Here is a 22,894-nt window from a genome sequence, read left to right on the forward strand (position 1 = left end):
CTGAACAATGACTTTAGAGATGAGCAAGAGAAGGTGGGATTCATCATGTCCCATTTGCATGGAGATGCTAAAGCATGGCTGCGCAATTTGTGGAGAGATAAGGATCCGGCGCTCCAAAATGCGGATGCCTTTATTAAAGCGATGGATGGGTGCTTTTTATCAAGCATTGACGTGGATCTTGCTCGGCAGCAGATACATGGACTGAAGCAAGGGAGGGCCAGCGTAAGGCAGTACCATGCCCGCTTTTTCGCTTTGGTCAGTGCCCTGGAATGGGACAGAGATTCGGCTCCTGTAAGAGACCTGTTTTGGGAGGGATTGCACGGCTCGGTTAAAGATGAAATTGCGAGGGGGGAGAGACCCCGGACCACGCAGGAGATCGTTCAGAGGGCGTTGGCGGTGGGGGTGAGGCTGGAAGAACGTCCGTGGAGCAGGGACGAAGGGCGCGGAGGGCGCGAACCAGCCAGGGGCTCCTCCTTCCTTCCCAGAGAAGCAGCGCGTGCGCAATCCACGCCTCCGCCAGGAGGAGGGGCGGAACCTATGGAGGTTGGAGGTGCAAGGGCTCAGTCAGCAGCCAGAGCCCTAGCACCGGCAACAGTGAAAGCGAAGCCTCCTAGAGGGAACAGGAAATGTTACATCTGCGATGATCCACAGCATATGGCGAAAGAGTGTCCCCGGAGGCTCCACAAGCACACTGCAGCCTCAGCAATGGTAACTGCAGCAACGCAGCAAGGAGAACCACAGCAGGGAAACGACGGAGTCTGGCTGGAGGAAGAGGCACTGGGGGCCAGCCAGACGTCTCAGTGAAGCAGTCCCCAGAGATTTTACAGCCCATGGACCCCCTCCCGCCCAAACCAGTAGTAAGGCTCACCGCATCTCTCCAGCTGCCCAATGGAATCACCATGGACGTGCCAATCACCATTGACTCAGGAAGCAATGCGGACTTTATAGGGCAGGACTTTGTCGACCGGCACGCTATGCAGTTGCTGCCTGCCACGCTGCCCCTGCAGGTTGTCACGGTGGATGGCAGGGAGCTGCTAGGGGGGCAAGTGGTGAAGCAGACGCCACCAATGGTGATGCGACTTGGGAATCACAGGGAAATCATCAGCTTCAATGTCACTCAACTATCGGACACGCCCATTGTATTGGGCATGAGTTGGCTGGACAAGCACAGCCCGACGCTGGCTTGGTACCAGAGGCAGCTGACCTTCGGCTCTTCCTTTTGCGCTGAACACTGCATCGTGCCCCGGCAGGAAGGAGAGGAAGAGGAGTCACAGCTGCAGCTAGGCACGCTGCAAGCGGTTCCCCACAAGTACGCAGAATTTTTGGAGGTTTTCTGCGAGAAGGAGGCAGACAGGCTACCCCCCCACAGACCATATGACTGCAAAATTGACCTGCTGCCGGGGGCGGCGCTGCCCAAAGGGAAGCTGTATTCCATGTCTGAGGACGAACTGCAGGAACTCAAAGAGTTCATAGATCATAATTTGGAGCGCGGTTTCATCCGAGAGTCCAAGGCAGCGGGGGGCAGTCCGGTATTCTTTGTTAAGAAGCGGGACACGCCCCAAAAAAGACTTGTAGTGGACTATCGCATCTTGAACAGTGTGACCAAGCCATCGGACTTCCCCATGCCCCGAATCGACGACCTCCTCGCAAAGGTACGGAAGGGCAGAGTGTTCACCAAGTTGGACCTGCGAGGGGCATACAACCTCATTCGCATGCGGGAAGGAGATGAGTGGAAGACAGCCATGTTCACGCCCCTGGGCACCTACGAATATAGAGTTATGCCTTTTGGATTGCAAAATGGCTCCCACGTTTTTCAAGCTTTCATGCATCACGTGTTGGCGGGGCTCCTCTACAAGACGTGCGTCTGTTTCTTGGATGACATCCTGATCTTTTCGGAATCGCAGCAGGAGCATGACAGACACGTCAAGGAAGTGCTGAGCAGGCTACAGCAACATAGGCTTTACGCCAAGCTGGAGAAGTGCCAATTCGACGTGACGGAGGTGGATTTCCTGGGCTACAAGTTGTCTGATAAAGGGCTCGCCATGGACAGCGCCAAGGTCCGAGCAGTGTTGGATTGGAAAAGCCCACGCAACCGGAAGGAGGTCCAACGGTTTGTCGGCTTCGCGAACTTCTATCGCAAGTTTATCAAAGGCTTTGCGATGCAGACAGCGGCCATCACGGACACGCTCAGCTCCAAGAAAAAGAAGTTCATCTGGACAGAGCAGGCGGAGCAGTCCTTTCAGGCACTCAAGCGTCTCTTCGCGTCAGAAGAGCAGCTGCTTCATGTCAACCCCAGCAGGCCGATGAGGGTGGAGACAGACGCTTCGGACAGAGCCGTGGGAGCAGTCCTGCTGCAGAAAGACCCGCAGGGGGTTTGGAGGCCGGGAGCGTTTTACTCAAGGAAGCTCAGCAAGTCCGAACAGAACTACACCATCTGGGACAGGGAGTTGCTGGCCATTCATGCAGCGTTCAAAGCGTGGAGGCACTTCCTGATCGGCGCCAAGCACACGGTGCAGGTCTGCACGGACCACAAGAATCTAGAGCACTGGCGCACGGCACAGTTCCTGAACCAGAGGCAGATACGTTGGGCTGAGTTCTTTGCGAATTTCGACTTCCGAATAGAGTATGTCCCGGGGGACACCAACATCATGGCGGATGCTCTCTCCCGTAAGCCACAGTATCTGGAGGAGGCAACGCCAGCGGCCGCCATGCACATCTTCGCACCGACAGTGTGGGCGTGCGCGGCGGCAACAGTTGACCTGGATGCGGTGCGACGAGCGTTGCAGGATGACTCCTTCGCGCAAGCAAAGATGGCAGAGGTGCACAGGGGCACGGCAGCGACCAACGAGTTCCAGCTGCGAGATGGTTTGCTCATCCGTAAAGGGGCCATCTACGTGCCGGGAGACGAACTTCGCGCCAAGGTACTGCAGCAGCTGCACGACGCGCCCACTGCCGGGCACTTTGGCAAGGAGAAGACGGTGGAATTAGTAGCCAGAGACTTCTGGTGGCCCGGAATGAGAGGGGAAGTCACGGACTACGTGGCGAGGTGTGACACCTGCCAGAGGGCCAAACCAGTGCACAGACTGCCGGCCGGACTGCTGGAACCGCTGCAAACTCCGTTCGAACCATGGGAGAGAGTGGCCCTGGACTTTGTCACGGATCTGCCCAGCTCGAGGGGCAAGACGGCTGTGCTGGTGGTGGTGGACTTGTTCTCCAAGATGGCACATTTCATTCCGTGTGCGAAGGTGGCCACGGCGGAACAAACCGCCAAACTGTTCATAGACCACGTGTTCAAGGTTCACGGTCTGCCGCGGTCTATTCTGTCCGACCGAGGGCGACAGTTCATCTCGAACTTCTGGCAGAGGCTGATGGGCTTCCTGAACGTCAAGATCAACCTGGCGTCGGCTAGACACCCGCAGACCAACGGGCAAGCGGAGCGGGTCAATGCCATCATGCAGCAGTACCTGAGATGTTATGCGAATCAACAGCCTGCGACGTGGGTGGATTACCTGCCTCTCGCCGAGTTCGCCTACAACAACACGAAGCACGTGTCCACGGGGGTCACGCCGTTCTTCGCCAACAACGGGAGGCACCCCAGAACCTTCCCGGGACTGGAAAGAATGGGGGAGGGGGAGCCGCAGACAGCAGATGCATTCGCGTCGGAGTTGCAGGAGGTCCACGAGCAGCTGCGGCGGCACCTGGAGCTGGCTAAACACGCATACAAGGTACAAGCGGACAAACACAGAAGGGTTGGCGAAGAGATCCATGTGGGAGACTGGGTCTGGTTAGCAGCCCACGCAGTGCCGGCCAGGTCGTTGGCGAAGAAGAAACTAGGGCATAAACAACTGGGGCCCTACCAAGTCGAAGAACAGGTCAACCCGGTGGCTTTCAGGCTGGCTCTTCCGTAGGGTTCCAGAATGCATCCGGTGTTCCACAGATCGGTGCTCACTCCCTACAAGGCACCTCACAGGTTTCAGGAACCAGGAACGGCACCGGGTCCGCTCCGAGAGAGAACCGGGCAGGGGGGAGTGGCACGGGAGGAGCGCATCAACGAAGTCACGGAGATTTTGGACTCCAGATGGGGGGAAGAGGGGGTAGAATACCTTCTCGCCAAGGAGGGCACCCCGGCCAGTGCCAACAGCTGGGTGCCGGGCTACGCTTTAGACGAACCTCTGCTCAAAGAAGAGTTTCATGCCCTCTTCCCACATAGGCCAATGCCAGCAGACTTTTTCGACGACTGGCTTTTCACGCCCACGCTTTCAGCCAGCACGTTCCGGGGGTTCGACTCGGACGAGGAACCGGCACGAGACGCCCGTTCCCCGGAGGGGTCACCCTCGGGATCTGCTTCAGAACCCTCGTATTGGTGGGATGATCGACCAGAGGAGCAGTTCCGCAGAAGGTGGCTGGAGGGTCCAGGACGAGCAACGTCTCCAGAAGGCAACGAGGGAGAGACGGACATGGACGTTTTCGGGGACGACCCGGGTTTCGAGCACGGCGGCACAGAGATGGAAGCGGAGGTGACCATCGTCAACGAGAGCAGGGAGGAAGAACCGGAAGACTTCAGATGGCGGCCCGCCACGGGAAGCGAACTGTATCCGACATTCGTCCCCCTGACACGGCAGCACCCAGATCCCGCACCGGAAGGAGGGGAGGGGGGAAGAGGGGGCTTCGAGGGGGGGATGGATGTCAGGGGTTCAGGAGCAGAGGCAAGGGCAAGGGAGGAAACAGAGAGCGAGGGGGAGGAGGCAGAAGAAAAGATGAGTGATGACGACGACCCGAGATCTCCGAGTCTTTCCAGTGAATCAGAAGATTCACAGAAAGGAGCACCAGTGGCCAGGGCAAGGGGGGAGCCTAGGGGGACACCCCAGGAAGATAGAGCCAGAGGGGACTCAGAGGGGAGCAGTTGGAAATCGGGACCAGCGTCACCGCCAGAGAGCAGGGAAGAGGAAGGGCGCCAGGGATCAAGCGCTGGCAGCTCACAACAGGGGGGAGGGCACGAGTCAGGAGTGGCCACACCTCCATCGGGGAGCGAAGAAACGGTCAGACGGAAGGTGGAAGGTTGGGCGCGCGCGCCAAGTTCAAATGCACAGGAAGGTGGCGCAGTAGGCAGCCCGGAAAGGGAGCCAGGTCCTAAAGCCCGCCGAAAGGAGGGAGAAGAGTCAGGGGGGTCAGCGTCAGAGGAATCCCGGAAGGAAGAGACCCCGGGGGGCAGAGAAGAACAGTCAGGCGGAAAAGGTGGAGCAGGGCTAGGATATTAAGTTGGTGTACAAGGGGCGGAGACTCAGACGGAGCTTCGCCGATCTAACCATTAGACGTAGGGTTGCACGCAGCAGCTTGAGAATGGAAACTGTAACTCAATAAAGACTTTTATTTAATGATCGCTGGCTGGCGTGATCCTCTGTGAGCTAGGATCTGGAAGCAACTCTGACAATTATTATTATTTTAAAGCTATTTGTATCCTGCCGTTCTCCCAAGTTGGGATTCAAGGTGGCTCGCAACGTTTTTTAAAACGTTAAAAACACAAAGTCGTAAAAACAAAACTATTTAAAAGCAATAGTTTGAAAACAGTGAAACACATATAGGACCAGCCATTAAAGTACAGTTTGCCCTGACGGCAGCCCAGTGATCAGCATCGCCTGCACCTGAGTTTCCATTGGCCTTCCAGAAGGTCTTAGCCTTCTGGAGGAAGGAGAACAAGGAGGGAGCCAGTCTAGGCTCTCTTGGGAGGGAATCTCACAATATGGGGGCTGCCACAGAAAAGGCTCGGTCTCTTGTCACCACCAATTGCACCCCTGATGTTGATGGAATCGAGAGAAGGTGCTCATCAGAAGATCTTAGCACCCTAAGGCTTCATCCCTGTCAGAGTAGACCCATTGAAATTCATGGGCATGGTGGGTTCGGTCCATTAATTTCAGTGGTGCACTCTGGTTGGTAAGGAGGAACTTTTTAAAATAGGCCCAGAGGGGTTAAATTATTTTGGTCTACTTCTGCTGTCTAGCTAACATGTCCCATTGGTGCAAGGATGTACGTTTCCACACTGGAACTTTCCCCGTCCTCCCCTGCCATGTGTGCAGCCCCCCCACAAATATGAAACAGCAAATATGAAGAACTGGTTAAAAACAAAGCCCAGCACTTGCCCCTTCCGGTTTTGAATGCTTGAGTTGTGTTTTGTAAAAAAAATTGTTTTGGCAGGCATCAGGTACAACACCACAATACGTCTTGTAGGCAACTGGAGAGCTTTTCCTTCTACCCCGCAAATCAGATATTGTGTTTTGATAATAAGTGTATGTTCTGTTGTGAACTGCTTTGGGCACAGTTTGCTCCGGAAAGATGATACATGAGCTAACCCATGTTCTCGTCTCAAATGCTGGCTATTCAATATACGCGGAGCTCAGGTTCTGATTTGTTCGTGGTGCTTTGTCCTTGCTTAAATCCGCAGGATCGCTTCGGGGGCCTGTCTGTTTCAATCCATCACTGTTATTAAAAACAAAAGCCAATAATGAGTGACATATTTTTGATGGCTTGGGGTGGCTGAACCTGGTGACAAAAACAGATATGTGTGTGTGTGTGTGTGTGTGTTGAGAGAGAGAGAGAGAGAGAGAGAGAGCGCGCAGCAGCAGCATCAGTTAAGCTTGGATAATATAAAAAATACACTTCATGTGTACACAAAAGGAGGAGCTCCTCCATCAACCCTTTGCATCAACCCTGGTTTTTGCCAACCTGAGTCTAGGATCCTCATAGTGGAAATATTTATTTTAATGTTGATGTTTGTGGCAAGGTTTTCTTTTGGCACAAAGGCAGCAAACAGAGGTGGAGGGTGGGGGTCCTGTACCTTAGAAATATAGTGGTACCTCGGTTTACGAACTTAATCCGTTCCGGAAGTCCATTCTTAAACCAAAGTGTTCTTAAGCCAAGGCGTGCTTTCCCATAGCAGCGGTGAATTCAATTTACAAATGGAACACACTCAACAGGAAGCGAAACATGTTCTGCTTCCAAGGCATGGCTCACAAACCAAAACACCTACTTCTGTGTTTGCAGCGTTCTTAATCCAAGTTGTTCATAAACTAAGCTGTTCTTAAACCAAGGTACCACTGTATATCACTCAGCTGATGAGTTAGCCTGCTGGACTCGTAGATACACCTCTGCATTCCAGCAGATGGAACGAATCCCGTAAGCTGTTTGCTAAGGATGGTCCTGGGCACCCGGCCTTGCATGGCGAGAGGATGGAAGGCGTTACCATGGCAACGCAAGGGCGTGCCAAGAGGTTCTAGGCCAGGTTGTTGTAGGGATTGAATGAGGAGGGGGAGAACCACATACGTGGACAGAGTTGTTCCGCCTGGCCTTTGGCTTGGAGTCAATTTGATCCCCTCTTTCTTTTTTCCTTTCTCTTCCTGTGATGAGGCTGCATTTTAATGTTTTAATGTTGTATTTTAATCTTGTTTTTAAGTTTTATTCATTCAACTAGTTTTTATTATTGGTTGTTAGCTGCCCTGAGCTCGGCCTTGGCTGGGGAGGGCGGGGTATAAATAAAAATTATTATTATTATTATTATTATTATTATTATTATTATTATTAACCACCTGGAGCTCCTCGGAGAAAAGGGCAGGATATAAATGCAACAAATAAGTTAAATAAATAACTAGGTAGAGGCGTAGCTGGGCAGGGAAATCCCCAAACCCTGTGACCCCATGGAATCTCTGCACCAGAGTAAATTCTGGCATAGATCTTGCCCTGATTTGTTGGTGGCTCCTCACAGAGCAGACTGAAGATCAGTGCTGTGCATATTGAGGCCTGCTCTGTCTGTAGGCAGCAGGACCTGGAGACAAAGGGAGCCTCACTTGCCGAACTCAAGAACAATCCTGCTATTTAAACTGCGTGTCAGACCAGCCGGAGATGATACGGGTTGGATCCTTGGCTCAGGGAGGAGCCCGGGAGTTGCGGCGGCATAGCTTTCTTAAATAAAAGAATAGCAATAATCCTCATCTTTGTTTCTGGCTCTTTCCCCTCCTTCTCTGGGAAACAGCTTATCTGCATTGCTCGCCAGAATGTCGAAACTTAGCAACATTCTTTACTAGAATCATCGAGTCCTAGAATGGTAGCATTGGAAGGGACCCCCACGGGTCAAACCCCTGCAAGGCAAGAATCACAGCTAAAGGATCCCTGACAGGTGGTCATCCAACCTCTGCTTAAAAACTCCTGCGAAAGGAACAGACGATAATTCGGTTGGTGGAGCACCTGCTTTTGCACAGACATCTCTAGCCGAATGAATTGGGGAACAGTTGATGGGAAAGATTGCAGGGAGCCACTGTCCAGCAGAGGGACACGGGTGGCTCTGTGGGTTAAACCACAGAGCCTAGGACTTGCTGATCAGAAGGTCGGCGGTTCAAATCCCCACGACGGGGTGAGCTCCGGTTGCTCGGTCCCTGCTCCTGCCAACCTAGCAGTTCGAAAGCACCTCAAAGTGCAAGTAGATAAATAGGTACCGCTCCAGCGGGAAGGTAAACGGCGTTTCCGTGCGCTGCTCTGGTTTGCCAGAAGCGGTTTAGTCATGCTGGTCACATGACCCCAAAGCTGTACGCCGGCTCCCTCGGCCAGTAAAGCGAGATGAGCGCCGCAACCCCAGAGTCGGCCACGACTGGACCTAATGGTCAGGGGTCCCCTTTACCTTTACTGTCCGGCAGAGTGGACAGGACTAGGCTAGATCAGGCCAATACAAGACCAGCCCACCCACAACACACCAGGGGGCAATGAATGCCTCTGCAGCCAATAATAATAATAATAATAATAATAATAATAATAATAATAATAATAATTTTATTAATATCCCGCCCTCCCCAGCCAAAGCCGGGCTCAGAGCGGCTAACAACAATAAAAGTAACACAGCATTCTAAAATCAATTCAAAATCAAATTAATGGCTCTACTCCTCTCCCTGCTCTGTCTCATTCTGAGGAGGTGAAGCTGGGATATTCCTTAGAGCAAGGCATTCTGGGAGGAGGGGAACAGGAAGAGAACTTGTGACCCGCTGCTGTGGAACTTCAAAGTTCTCTGTCGCGTGTCACATACATTGAGCCTCTGTGAAGTTCGGCACTTGTCAGTCCCCGATTCCCACATTTATGGGGCTGCACCACTGTCCCTGACCCCAAGTTCACACAGCAAAAACCCAAATGTATGTGGAGACCTATGGGACCCTGATGATTTTGCGGAGTTGATACTCTCACGAGAAGCTGAGGCGCCTAAGGAATAGGCCCATTGAAATGAATGGGACCCAAGCTGGTCAGGCTCATTATTTCCAATGGGTTTTCTCTGAAGAGGACTAGCACCGGAGACAATCCCCAGGCCAAGAGTGGGGTACCTTTGGCCTGCCAGATGTTGCTGAACTGCAGCTCCCATCAGACCTAGCAGGCGTGACCAGTGGTCAGGCACGATGGGAGTTATAGTTGGGGGGGCTGGTTTATTTCTCTCTCATTCTATTAATAAAACCAAAAACAGCAGACCAAGTTTAACAAAACATAATTCATTTCCTTCAGTTGCTTTTGTTCCCGAAGTTCACTAGTTTTTCTGCCCATGTAACTTTACATACTTTCTTACACCATGATTCTAACGATAGATTTTTAATGTTCTGGAGTGATAGTTTTCTGATCCTATGCCTTATTTTCTCTTTTTGTGGCAGTGCTGAGGAAACCGCAACAAATAACATAAAGGTCTTGAGGTCCCTCTTCGTGGATATGATTTTCATGGTAATTGATTTCATTTTCTTCCTTCCTTTTTTCTCAGACTTTAAAGACAGTGAGTGAAATCAAGGTCAAGGTGGACCAGGAGAAGATCATCAAATGTCTGGAGCTACTGAACTACCTCATAAAAACTGTGACTCAGCAGGTAGATTTTGCTTTTCCAGCCTGGTTTTATCTTTTATCTGGGACACTGAGTCTCTTAGCTCACATAAATTGATCATATGGACCTTTCCTCTTTGGATTAAAATTGCTGTTCCACTAGGTCTTTATAGTTGAGAATAGGTGTTTCTTGGTGTGAGATAAGGCTGGATGGAAATTAAGCCTTACTGTACATTGGGGATAATAATAATAATAGTAATAATTTTATTCTTTATACACCACCCATCTGACTGGGTTGCCCTAGCCACTCTGGGCAGCTTCCAGAATATAACAGAACACAATGAAACACTTGACATTAATTTTTTTTCCAATACAGGGCTGTTTTCAGATGTCTTTGGAAAGTTGTGCAGTTGTTCATCTTGTGTAGTTGTTGACATCTGATGGGAGGGTGTTCCACAGGGCGGGTGACACTACTGAGAAGGCCCTCTCCCTGGTTCCCTGTAACCTCACTTCTCGCAGTAAGGGAACCAGCAGAAGACCTTCGGAGGAGAACATCAGTGTCTGGGCTGAACAATGGGGGTGGAGACACTCCTTCAGGTATACTGGGCCGAAGCCGTTTAGGGCTTTAAAGGTCAGCACCAACACTTTGAGTTGTGCTCGGAAACGTACTGGGAGCCAACGTGGATCCTTTAGGACTGGTGGTATATGGTCCTGGCGGCTGCTCCATGTTCTGCCAACCTTGACTCCTGGTTCCTTGTCCTGTGTCTTTATCTCCTGGACCACCAGCGCTTTGTATCAACCACAAACCAAGCGGACTCAGGTCTGAGCTTCAAGGCCTCCACCTGGGAATGGCATCAGCTCTGCCTCCTGATTCAGTCAGCAGATCCCAGGGCCAATCCCTATTCCACCCTATCCCAGGTTCCGAACTTCCTCCTCCCTGAGGAGCATCTTAGCCCATCAGAGAAGATCTTGCTACCTTCTCTCATCCCGCATACTGCCCTGGACGTGGCCTGTGCTGGGGGCTATGTTTACCTGTCTGTGTTCCCTCTGATGGCTGCTTCTGAAACCCAGCCCCCATCCACATGTGTACCTCACTCTTGGTGCCGGGCTCTCATACCCCCCCCCCTTTGGACCCTGCAAATCTTGACTGCTTAGCTGCCTGTCCCTGGATGGTCCCCAGTAGAGAGTGAATGAGTTGTTGCTGAGCCACTGATTCAGCGGATGGGTGAATGAATGAAATCAAGCAATGAATGAATCATTCGTATTTTATCCCCCTTGCAGCGAACATGATGGGGAAGGAAGCAGTGGCATGAAGGAGAACAATGATGCATTCTGCATATGCCAAACATTATTCTGGCCTTGCAGGAGAGCAAGAGCAACTTCATGCCAGCCCCAGTTCATATGTTGATTCCTCCCCACCCCCTTCTTCTTTAACTGTTATTATGCAAGGCGATCCTTCTCCTTCTTTTGGGCATATTTATTTATTGGTGGATTGTTTAGAATTGTAGGCTTGGAAGGGACCCCAAAGCATAGCTGTCAACCGTCCCTTATTTGGCGGGAAACTCCCTTATCCCTGCGCCGTGTCCCACTGCTGTCCCTTATTGATGATGTCCCTTAAATTTCCCGGGTTTCAAAGGAAGCAGCTCCTCTCCCTCCCTCCCTGCCGGCCAGGGAGGAGGGAGGCTCCAACTGGGTTGCTTGGCTGCCCGGCCTGCCCCCCTCCGGCCTCCTCTCACCAGCCTCGGCCCCCGGGAGCCCCTCCCCGCCGGGACTGGCGGGAGTCTCGGGCCCTTCTGCCATCCTCCTTGCAGCCGCCAAACTGAGCTTCTCTGTCTGAGGCCTCCCCTCTGCCCAGCGCCGCCGCTCCTGCTAGGCCGTACTGCGGCTGCGCCGCCGAAGGACCCGGATAAGATGAGCAGCCTGGCATGGCCTATGAATTGCTTAGGAGCCTTGAGAGGAGAGCGAGGGCAACCATAGAGAAAGCAGTTCAGAGAGAGGAGGCGGAGGCGCGGGCAGGTGTTCCAAGGGCTAACCGTAGAGGGGGAAAGCGGAGGAAGGACCTCAAGCGCTTCTCCAATAGATTTGTAGTGGTAGACTAGCATAGATGGTCTGATCTGCGTGTTTACTTCGGGCACTATCTCCCCCCCCCCCTTCCTCCCACCCCGCCTGATGGAACTGAGAGCTGCAGATGGAGCACGAGAGAAAAGATACAGAACTGCAACAGCATCTTCGTAGCTTGGACTTCATTTTGCGTGAAAAGTGGTTTCATCAGCTGGTGTCTTGAGCAGCAACCTCTGGAAATGAAGGGCTAAAAACCCGCGCTGCTCTCCCAAATTATCTGGTCCCTTTTAACTTCGTGTTTCAGCTGGTTGACTAAAATCCCTTATTTTGGCTGCTGATCCCTTATTTTTGAGGCTGCTGGTCCCTTATTTTCAAATCTGTAAGTTGAGAGCTATGCCCCAAGGGTCATCTAGTTCAACCTCCTGCAATGCAGGAACCGTAACTAAAAGCGCTTGTAAGACCTTAGGGATCCTTAGAAGTTTGTTTTGGGGGGAGCTAGATTGTCAGTGGAAAAAAATCATTTGTGGCTTTTTCGACAGCTGTGTTGGTGAGACAAGGACAGGACCCTTGTGGGAGAGAGAGGTTGACAGCTCAAGCAGACAGGAAGGAGCCAACCCAGGTTTCCCTTCTGGGTCTCCAGCTTCCCCTGAGCTTCCTTCTCCCGGGTCGCTTCCCTCCTCCCTCCCAATGATAGCATCCTTCTCACCCACCTTAGACACCATGTCTTTCTGTGAAATCACCGGCAATCTGTAGCCAGTGGCAGCAGCCAGGGAATCATCAGCACAGCTTTCCCAGCCCTGACAATGACGGGAGAACCTCAGCAGCGATTTGCTCACATATTATCCATTTCTCAGCACATCCTTCGTGTGTAATGATCCCAAGCGGGTGGGTGTGGGGTGAAGGGCAGGAACGCACCATAAAACTCAAGTATAAGATATCCCGTTTTATCTATTTTTGGAAGAAAAAGACCAGACTCTACAGGTAGATGTGTTTAGAAAGAATTTTATTTATCAATATAAGCTGGCTAGCCTTGAGCACTGTAGTTCTCTTCGCTGCTTTTGTGGGTGGTCTTGAGAAAATTTGGCCCGGCTTCAGACATCCCTGGAAGGGAAAAAAAGGGCAGTGAGTGGGATGGCTGGAATTTAGCAGCATCACCCAGAGCACCTCCACTGGCACCTGCCCAGCAGCTTCATCTACTAACGTCAGCCTGCCAGTTTCCACAGCTTTCACCTGTTCACAAATATCTGCCAGTTTCCTTTTTTGCATATTGAGTTGAGCACCACTTGCCTTGACCGCATTTGAAGCCTCCTATTCTCACATACACAAACATGCTGCAGCCAACATCCATGAAGAACACCAGCAGGGATGTTTCTTCGTCATTCGCTCTCCATTCATTCCCATTCATGCCCTGGCTTCAAGTCCACAAATATCCGCCAACTTCTGTTGACTGGTGTCCGAAAGTGAGCTTCAACCAGCCTTCTGTCAACAGACCTTTTATCTGGAACTCCTGTCTCTCTCTCTCTCTCTTTTTCTTTTAATATAATTTTTTAAAATTAATTTTCAACATATCATTTTCAACAGTAATTAAACATACTTTCACATCTTATACCATTTTTACTTCCATCAATCACATCTGAAAATTTTTCAATCTATTCACTTAATATACATTTCTTACTTCCACTATTACATTTAAATCTCATAACTAATATCTCTATTCTTTCTATACTTTGCAGTGTTTCATATATTTTACTTACAAAACTTCTTGTAATCCTACTAGTGTGATTTGTTGATTACAGTTGCTCTTCAAATAATTCGTATATTTCTTCAAATCTTCTGTGAATCTCTGGTCCCACAGGTTTTGAATCCTTCCTGTCATTTTATCTAATTCTGCCATTCTTTGTCTGCCATTCTTTCGTTGGACTGGAACTCCTGTCTCTCATTCCATAACAGCCGCTGCCTCTGTTGTCTTTTGCGCATCCATTAAAATTCTTTTTTCAAGAAGACACTCAAGTGGAGATTTCCATCCTGGTTTGTCTGCTTTGAATCTGACTTAAAGAAAAAAGAAAAAAAGCAAATACAGTAGAACCTCTACTTACGACCACCTCTACTTGGGCCCGATCCAACTTGTGATCGCAGCAAACCCGGAAGTAAATACCAGGTTTGCTGTGATTCGTGCATGTTCAGAAGTGACTTCTGCCGTTTGTGCACGCGCAGAAGCGGCTGTTGCCGTCTGCACACGCGCAGAAGCGCACTGCTGCCAAATGCGCCAGTGACCCGGATCAGCTTATGGACGGACCTCTGGAACTGATTACGTCCATAAGTAGAGGTTCCACTGTACGTATATGAAACTGTTTTTATATGCTTATATTAAAATGCTTTGAGATACGTATCTGAAATTGAAATTAAGGGAGACCCAAGTGCTCTGTTGCGGGGTCGGGAGCGCATCTTGCCAATTTGTGAGCGTGTAAAGATACCGATTTGCAGTTGGCGTGACCTATTTGAGGTGCAGTGTTTTGTGGGCACCAACCAATCTGGCTTTGTGGTCTTTCCCCTTCAGAAGCTGAACGTGGATCTGGCAGGGCTGCGCCATGTGCTGCAGGCCCTGAGTCAGCACGAAGGCTTCGGGAGGTCCACACGACTCGACAATATCTACTGGAACGTCATGAAGCTCCTGGGCGTCACGTAGGTGCTTTGTTTTGGGGCAAAACCTGGCCGGATGTGAATTGCATTGCTGGCCCTTGCGTTTATTTATTACTTGCATTAAAATGAAAGCTCATGAGAGGTCCCCAGCAGAAGAGCCTCTGTGGTGTAGAGGACAGACTACGGGCATGGGAGACCCGGGTTCAAATCCTCACTCGGCCAGGAACAACCTCCCTCGCAGGGTGGTTGGAAGGATGAAATGAGTAGAGGGAAGACCATGTCTGCCTGCTTGAGCTTCTCGGAGGAAAAGTGGGGTATAAATATAATGCCACTGAAATGTGGCTTGCAGGTAGAACATTGCTCTGCATGCAGAAGGTCCCAGGTTCCATCCTTGGCATCTCCAGGTGGGGCTGGGAAGGACCCCTCCATGAAACCCTGGAGAGCTGCTGCCAGTCAGTGTAGACAGCACTAAGCTAGATGGACTAGTGGTCTGATTCTGTCTGAGGCAGCTGCCTAGGCTCCTAACAATAGCAACCTGGGTTGGAACAGTGCAGGGATGTCTTCAACTCCTTTCCCCTTGCCGTACTCCCAACTTTCCCCCCTACTCGCCTGCAGTTGCAGTTCCATAAATGAAGAAGATGCATCTGAGGGCCGCTCAGGTTTTGTTCGGCTCTCTGCATTAAGACAGCTTCAGAATCTTTGGCCTGCTAAATAGGATGCCTGGTGCACTGGTGCACGGGAGGGGGGCCGGGGGCGCAGGGGGCAATGTGAGTAGGATGCAGCAGGGCATCCATGCACCCTGTCAGCCCCCCCCCCAAATGTGCCCTGGCTCCACGCCACCCCCCTGGCCCTATCCAGGTCTTCAGAAAGTTGATGCGAGTTTTAATTTGCTTTTAGTCTATTGTTATTTTAACGTTTTGAAATGCCATTTTGCTGTATTGTTGGTGATTTTTCTTAGTGATAATTTTATTGCTTGGTTAATTTTATTTTTATTTTACAATCAAGCAATGTATAAATAAATAAATGAAACATTCAGAGGGGACCCAGGTTTGGGAAGCCTGGAATAGATGCGGTTTTCTTATTTATGCAGGGTGATTCTTTTAAAAGAGGCCCTGTGGAACATGTGTACAGTGGTGCCCCGCAAGAGGAATGCCTCGCAAGACGGAAAAACCGCTAGACGAAAGGGTTTTCCATTTTGGAGTTGCTTCGCAGGACGAATTCCCCTATGGGCTTGCTTCGCAAGACGAAAATGTCTTGCGAGTCTTGAGATTTTTTTTTCACTCCCCCCCCCCTTTATCTAAGCTGCTAAGCCTTTAATAGCCTTTTAGCAGCTAATCCGCTAAGCCTTTAAGCCTTTAATAGCCGCTAAACCGCTAATAGCGCTAATCCGTTAAGCCGCTAATAGGGTTGCTTCGCAAGACGAAAAAACCGCTAGACGAAGACACTCGCGGAACGGATTAATTTCGTCTTGCGAGGCACCACTGTACAGTGGTACCTCGGGTTACATACGCTTCAGATTACAGACACCGCTAGCCCAGAAATAGTACTTCAGGTTAAGAACTTTGCTTCAGGATGAGAACAGAAATTGCATGACGGCGTTGCGGCAGCAGTGGGAGGCTCCATTAGCTAAAGTGGTACCTCAGGTTAAGAACAGTTTCGGGTTAAGAACGGACCTCCAGAATGAATTAAGTTCTTAACTAGAGGTACCACTGTACTCTATATCCACGGTGCCTCTTTTAAAGAACTCACCCTGTATAAATATCATAATAACAGGGCTGGGGGGAGCCACTGCTCTTAACCCGCCATAAAGCCGCATCATAGATATACACACCACCCCTTTTGCTGTCCTGCGATTTATCCAGCCCGCTTGTTTCAAAGCAACTTGGACCATCTTCTCTTGATTTCCAGGCGACCGGTCAAGGAGAAAGCCCCGGCCCAGCCAAAGAACCCGACCGCAGCCGAGGCGCCAAAGCGGAAGAAAAAGGGCTTCCTCCCTGCCACCAAGATACGCAAGAACCGCAAGAAGGTGCCGCCAAGCCAGTCCCAGGAGAACGGTGCTGAGAACGGCGTCAAAGAGGCGGCCATGACTGTTGCAGACAACGCCAGCCCTGTGGGGAAGAAGAGGAAAAGGAAGAGGAAGAACCAAGGGGGAGGCAGCGGCCAGAGCCAAGTGTCCCTGGAGGGTCCTCCAGCCAAAAAGCCGGCGCAACCGCAAGGGCATGGCAAAAAGGTTGATGCGCAGCAGGGCAGTTTGAAGAAGAAGAAGAAGAAGAAGGGAAAGAAAGGGAAGATGGCAGAGGACTGATTTGGGAAGGGAACTGGAAGGGGGAAAGTGCTGGTTTTATAAATGCTCGGAGGAGCCTTCACCAACGTGGCGCCTCCAGATTTTTGGGACTACAACTCCCATCAGCCCCAGCCAGCATGTTGTAGTCCAAAATGCCTGGAGGGCACCAGGTTGGCCAAGGCTGGGAAAAAAAGCCTTTTGCACCTTTAGTTTGGTTTAAACCAGGGTTTCCCAGACTTGGGTCCTCTGCTGTGGTTGGACTACAACTCCCATCATCCCTAGGTTAGCAGGACCAGTGGTCATAGATAATGGGAATTGTAGTCCCAAAAAACAGCCAGAGACTCAAGTTTGGGAAACCCTGGTTAAATAATCCACTGAATGCAAATGTGTGATAAGCATCCCTTTTATGTATATAAAAAAATCAGCTTGCAGAGTTTTAACTATACTACTATAATATTACTATAGTAGACTGTTACTGGTAGTATATTACTACTGATTGGAAGTCCAGTACTCTGCTCCAGAGTTACTAGCTTTGAAACAAATAAATAAAAGGTTTGGGGTCCCTTGGTTAACGTGCTTGGAAAGCCCAAAGGAAGCCAGATCACAGATAATATAACACATTTTGGGTTTAAATGGAAGCAGCCTCTTTTAGACGGTGCTGTCTGAACTCCTTGGAACATTCAGATTTATGATCCTCTCCAGTCCCCTGTCCTGACCTTTTTAATAACAGAAGGCTGGAAGTTACTCCGCTGTTGGATGTGTAATCCTTCATAAAAATTATATGTTTTAAAAGAGTTAGCAGTGGTGAAGTCTCTGTTAGAGCTGGAACAGGTTTTTCTCTGCATGTCCTTATTTGATAGAGACGGGTGGGGGGAATCGATGCCCCCCTTTGCAAAAGATTAACGGTCAATATAATAAAGGATTGTCCTAGATCTGGAAGAGAGGTCCAGTGTCTTCCAGTCCAGCCCTCTGCCAGTGCAGGAAATCTGTTTTCAGAGGTCCAACCTCTTCTTCAGCACCTTCTGAGATGCTCCTTTGGACTTCTGGACAATCAGAAGACCTTCCTCTCGTAATTTGAAGCCTCTGGTGTGGCTTATGCCTTCTGGGACAACAGAAAATGATGTTGCTGAAGTTTATTCGGTGGTGGGGAATAAAACAATGAAAGTAATAGTTTCTCATAGAAAAAAATTGAGAAAAATAGTGCCTGTATTTTCTGTTTCATATCTCATGTTCTACCAATGCTAGAAGTATGCTTATACTTTATAACTTCATACTCTAATAATAATAATAATAATAATAAATTTTATTTATATCCCGCCCTCCCCAGCCGAAGCCGGGCTCAGGGCGGCTAACAACAATCAAAAAATCAAAAAATCAAATAATCACACAATCTAAAAATATTTCATTATAAAAATTAATTAAATCAAATTGATGGCAACCAATTAAGCAAAGTTCTGTGCAGGTTGCCAGAGGAGGGAGTCAGGCTGCGCCCTGATCAAAGGCCTGGCGGAACAACTCTGTCTTGCAGGCCCTGCGGAAAGATGTCAAGTCCCGCAGGGCCCTAGTCTCTTGTGACAGAGCATTCCACCAGATTGGAGCCGCAGCCGAGAAGGCCCTGGCTCTAGTTGAGGCCAGCCTAACCTCTCTGAGGCCTGGGACCTTGAGGATGTTATTATTTGCAGACCGTAGGTTCCTCTGTGGGGCATACCAGGAGAGGCGGTCCCGTAGGTACGAGGGTCCTAGGCCGTATAGGGCTTTAAAGGTTAAAACCAGCACCTTAAACCTGATCCTGTACTCCACCGGGAGCCAGTGCAGCTGGTATAGTACCGGATGAATGTGATCTCGCAGCGAAGACCCCATAAGGAGTCTCGCCGCGGCATTCTGCACCCGCTGGAGTTTCTGGGTTAGTCTCAAGGGCAGCCCCACGTAGAGCGAGTTACAATAATCCAGTCTGGAGGTGACCGTCGCATGGATCACAGTGGCTAGGTCAGGGCGAGAGAGATAAGGGGCCAACTGCTTAGCTTGGCGGAGATGAAAAAATGCCGCCTTTGTTATAGCTGTAATCTGCGCCTCCATAGAAAGGGAGAGTTGCTAGTCCTTCCTTTTATCACTTGATCTGTTTTTGCCGGGTTGAGCACAGTTTCCTTTGTTTTGGAGAAGACGGGGGCAAATCAGGAGCTGAGAATTCCTGCATTGCCGGGGGTTGGACCAGATGACCCTGAGGCTCCCTTCCAACTCCACGATTCTGTGGTTCTATGACTTCCATCATCTTTGCACTTCCTCTTGTGCTAAACCTAAAAAGCCCTTCAAAAAAATGTAATCATACAAAAAGCGGCATGTCGTCAAGCACAGCGTCCAAGGACAATTTTCTAAGCTGTACCACACCACCGTTTGTTAATCCTCACAAGGCTGTACCAGCCTGCAAATGATCCACTGTCTCCCCTGTTTATATTTCCACAGTTCATGAATTCTTAAATATGTCAGGCTGTTAGCCAGCCAGATGCCAAATCTGCTTCTTGTGTTCTGTCCTGCTGGTGAATTTCTGCCTCAACGGGATGCCAAGTATATTGACACATGCCTACCTGCAGCACTAGAGATCTCTGCTCAAGAGTTTGGCAGGGCTTGCTGACTTACTCTTGGTTTGCAGCCTAAATCATACATCTTAATTGGACCTAAATGGTAATCTTGAATGGGGTCCGTCAATACAATTTGGGGGCTACTAAACCTAGCAGTTCAAAAGGACGTCAAAGTGCAAGTAGATAAATAGGTACCGCTCCAGCGGGAAGGTAAACAGCGTTGTGCTGCTCTGGTTCGCCAGAAGCGGCTTAGTCATGCTGGCCACATGACCCAGAAGCTGTACACCGGCTCCCTCGGCCAATAAAGCGAGATGAGCGCCGCAACCCCAGAGTCGGCCACAACTGGACCTAATGGTCAGGGGTCCCTTTACCTTTACCTTTAAAGTCTAATTTTGCTTGGGTCAGTACATTGGTCCGGTTTTCTTAAAAGAGCAGACGACGAGGCGAACCAGTGCCTGGTCCACCCCACTTTAAGGCAGTTCAGTGATGGACTTCTCTGTATGAAAACTCAAGCCCCTGCATGTAGAAAACTAGTCGGGAAGAGGGTTCCTAGGGACACGCCTCATTTATATGCTAGATTTCTGTCTGCAGTGCGTGTTGGTAATTTGCACAGAAACGGAGTAGGCAGAAGACACGAGCACAACTCCCCAGTGTTTTTATAACTCATAAAGCTTGATATTCCTCCTCGGATCTGCTCATCCTTCGGCCTGTCACGTCTTGCTTCTCTGCGGGTGCCGTAGAATAGGATTGGATGTGGAGAGGAGCGTAGGAAGACATCAGGGCCATGTGCGTCCCCCACGTCCCTCCGTTCAGTCTCGCTGTTTTAATTATTCTTTAATGATGCAGCTACAGCAGCCCACCCTCCGCGTCTGTCTTGAAGGAAACAGCTGCTCATCTTTTGTGCCTGAGGAGAAGAGGCGGCACGTCCCGTTGGAGAACATTCATAAGAGTCGCTAAAAAGTTTTCCGCTGAGGAGAAGCGGATCTCTGTGTGGTGTGAAAAGGACCATCTCGCCAACCAGCCGGGCGATTCGAGGTTCCAGACCCCTTGAGGACGAGGGTACCATGGCAACGCTCCCATCTGCATCTCCCTCGTGGCCTGGGAAGAGGCCTTTTGACATATGAAGAGGATTAGGCATCTGAGGGGAAATGGGTGGATGAAAATGGCTGGTGCCACGGGCAACAGCCTCCTTCACTAGTTCCTTCAGGGAGGTTTCCATCCTACGGAGTTCTGGGTACTTTGAAAATGGGGACTTAAACCACCTGCTTTTTGCTGTCTGAGGAGAAGCAGTACTAACAGATGGGTGTGAGAGATTTCTGTAGTAATCTGTGCCCCACAATGTTGCGGTGAGGAGCTCTCATCCAGGGTTGCAGCAGCCAGCCACGCTCTTTTTCAGGATACTCCATTGCACGCTCCCCCATACAGTTTCTATTCGCTGCTCCTTCAGCTGCCAGCTAGCATTCTGTGGCTACATTCACACCACACACTTAAAGCCACTCTTTTTTTTTGCCAATTATTTTTTATTGGTTTTCCATAATCTTTAACCAATTGTTGCCAAAGTAATACAAATTTAATACTTACTAAAATTAAAGTGAAGGGACGCGGGTGGCGCTGTGGGTAAAACCTCAGTGCCTAGGACTTGCCGATCGTATGGTTGGCGGTTCGAATCCCCGTGGCGGGGTGAGCTCCCGTTGTTCGGTCCCAGCTCCTGCCCACCTAGCAGTTCGAAAGCACCCCTAAGTGCAAGTAGATAAATAGGGACCGCTTTATAACGGGAAGGTAAACGGCATTCCGTGCGCTGCGCTGGTGCTGGCTTGCCAGAGCAGCTTCGTCACGCTGGCCACGTGACCCGGAAGTGTCTTCGGACAGCGCTGGCTCCCGGCCTCTTAAGCGAGATGAGCACGCAACCCCAGAGTCGGTCACGACTGGCCCATACGGGCAGGGGTACCTTTACCTTTACCTTTAAAATTAAAGTGACACCACTTTGTTGCGGCCATCCGCAAACACCCCTGGGAGCTGTGTTAAAGGTGCTGATTGATTTTAGGCATCCCGATTCCTAGATTTTTATTTTTATTTTTGAATTCTCCCTGGTACGGAGTACTGGCACCTTGTTTTATTTCTGCTGCTGTAATGGGCCAGGAGTCGGCTTCACCTGTTGAACAGCAGCCTGGAGGGGGGAGAAGATGAAGTGACTCCACCTGCAGCTGATCAGCCTTCAAGGACTCAATGGAAGGTGTTGGTAAAAAGCAGCTGGCTTCAGCCTTCTTAAGCTGAGCTTCCAGCAGCCATCAAATGCTGGAAACGACATTTGCAGTTCCTGGCTTCTTCTTCGTCTTGACCCGTGACCCCATGATCATTGGATTCCTGGACCGTCTGACCACATGGATTGCTGTTCGCCCGACCCTAGGACTGGACCTGACCTCGGATGCTGACCGAAGTCCACCTCAGAGACGCTTCTGGTTGGCTGGTTTGCACCTTGTCGCTCAGTGACGAGATTATGACAACTGCCCACGGCAGCCATTTTGTGCTGATGCTGCCCTCCATGAGGAGTGGCACCTTGCTTCTTTAATCAAAACAGCACTGCCCATTCCCCTCACAGATACAATCCCAGGCATCCCTGTAAAGAGGGATGGACAGGTTGATAAACAGCTCGGGAAATTGGAGCACCCTTAGCGACATGCGGCTTCCAGAATTCTTTGGGGAAATCCATGGCAGTCCAAAGTGATTTCGCTGTGCTTTAAATGAATGGCGTGTATCTGGCCAGAGGCAGAGGAGGTTATTGGAGATGCTGAAGGCCTGGGCTTTGCTGTCCAGCAAGCCGACATGCCTCCACATTGCTTCCAGTCGCTGCCAGGCAGGTCGGGAGTTGGGGTGGTAGCAAAATGTATCCTAAAGTTGGAGGGATGGGGAACCAACCTGGGCCTGTTGAGTTAGATTGAGGCTTTGCTAGCAATGTACTTCAGATAATCCAACACACAGCTCAGTCAGTAGAGCGTGAGCCTCTTAAATTCAAGGTTGTGGGTTCGAACCCCATGTTGGGCAAACATATTCCTGCATTTCAGGGGGTTGGACTAGATGACCCGCAGGGTCCCGTCAAACCCTTATGATGCTATGTGGTCCTCAACAGATCGCCCCTAGAGGAATGTGTTGATTATGTGAGGGTGAAGGAAGGTGAGGACAGGTGACCTCACCTAGGCCCGAAGTCACCCCCCACCAAAGCAGGCTCAAAGCTTCTCAAAGCTTTTCAAAATCATTTTCTCAGCAGCTAAGCATCAGAAACATTCTGCTCTGCTGTAACAAAGGTAGAGAACAGTCCATTGTTTCTCAGGCCTTCTGGCCTTGCTAAAGAACCACATTGCAACTTACTTTCTGTCCGGGAACCACGCCAGAACAAGAGATTGAAACATATCTGAACACTCTGAAACCCCTTTCCTGGGAAGGGCGCCAAGAGTCCAATAGTCCCAAGACAGCTTTCTGTTCATGCTCAGAGGAACTCATGGGG

General features: G+C 50.3%; 1 protein-coding gene across 1 annotated transcript in view; it reads left to right on the forward strand.

The window, feature by feature from the left end:
- Nucleotides 1-17,610, forward strand: part of MYBBP1A (MYB binding protein 1a) — a 65,521-nt gene extending 47,911 nt beyond the window's left edge. Inside the window, exons 25-27 of the mRNA XM_080982804.1 lie at nt 9,776-9,877; nt 14,450-14,574; nt 16,441-17,610. Of these exons, the coding sequence (XP_080838930.1) occupies nt 9,776-9,877; nt 14,450-14,574; nt 16,441-16,837 (624 nt within the window). The 3' untranslated portion in view covers nt 16,838-17,610. The remainder of the gene's footprint in view (nt 1-9,775; nt 9,878-14,449; nt 14,575-16,440) is intronic.
- The last annotated feature ends 5,284 nt before the right edge of the window (nt 17,611-22,894 follow it).

This window comes from Podarcis pityusensis, assembly GCF_964106645.2.
Source record: "Podarcis pityusensis genome assembly, chromosome: 15".
NCBI lineage: Eukaryota > Metazoa > Chordata > Lepidosauria > Squamata > Lacertidae > Podarcis > Podarcis pityusensis.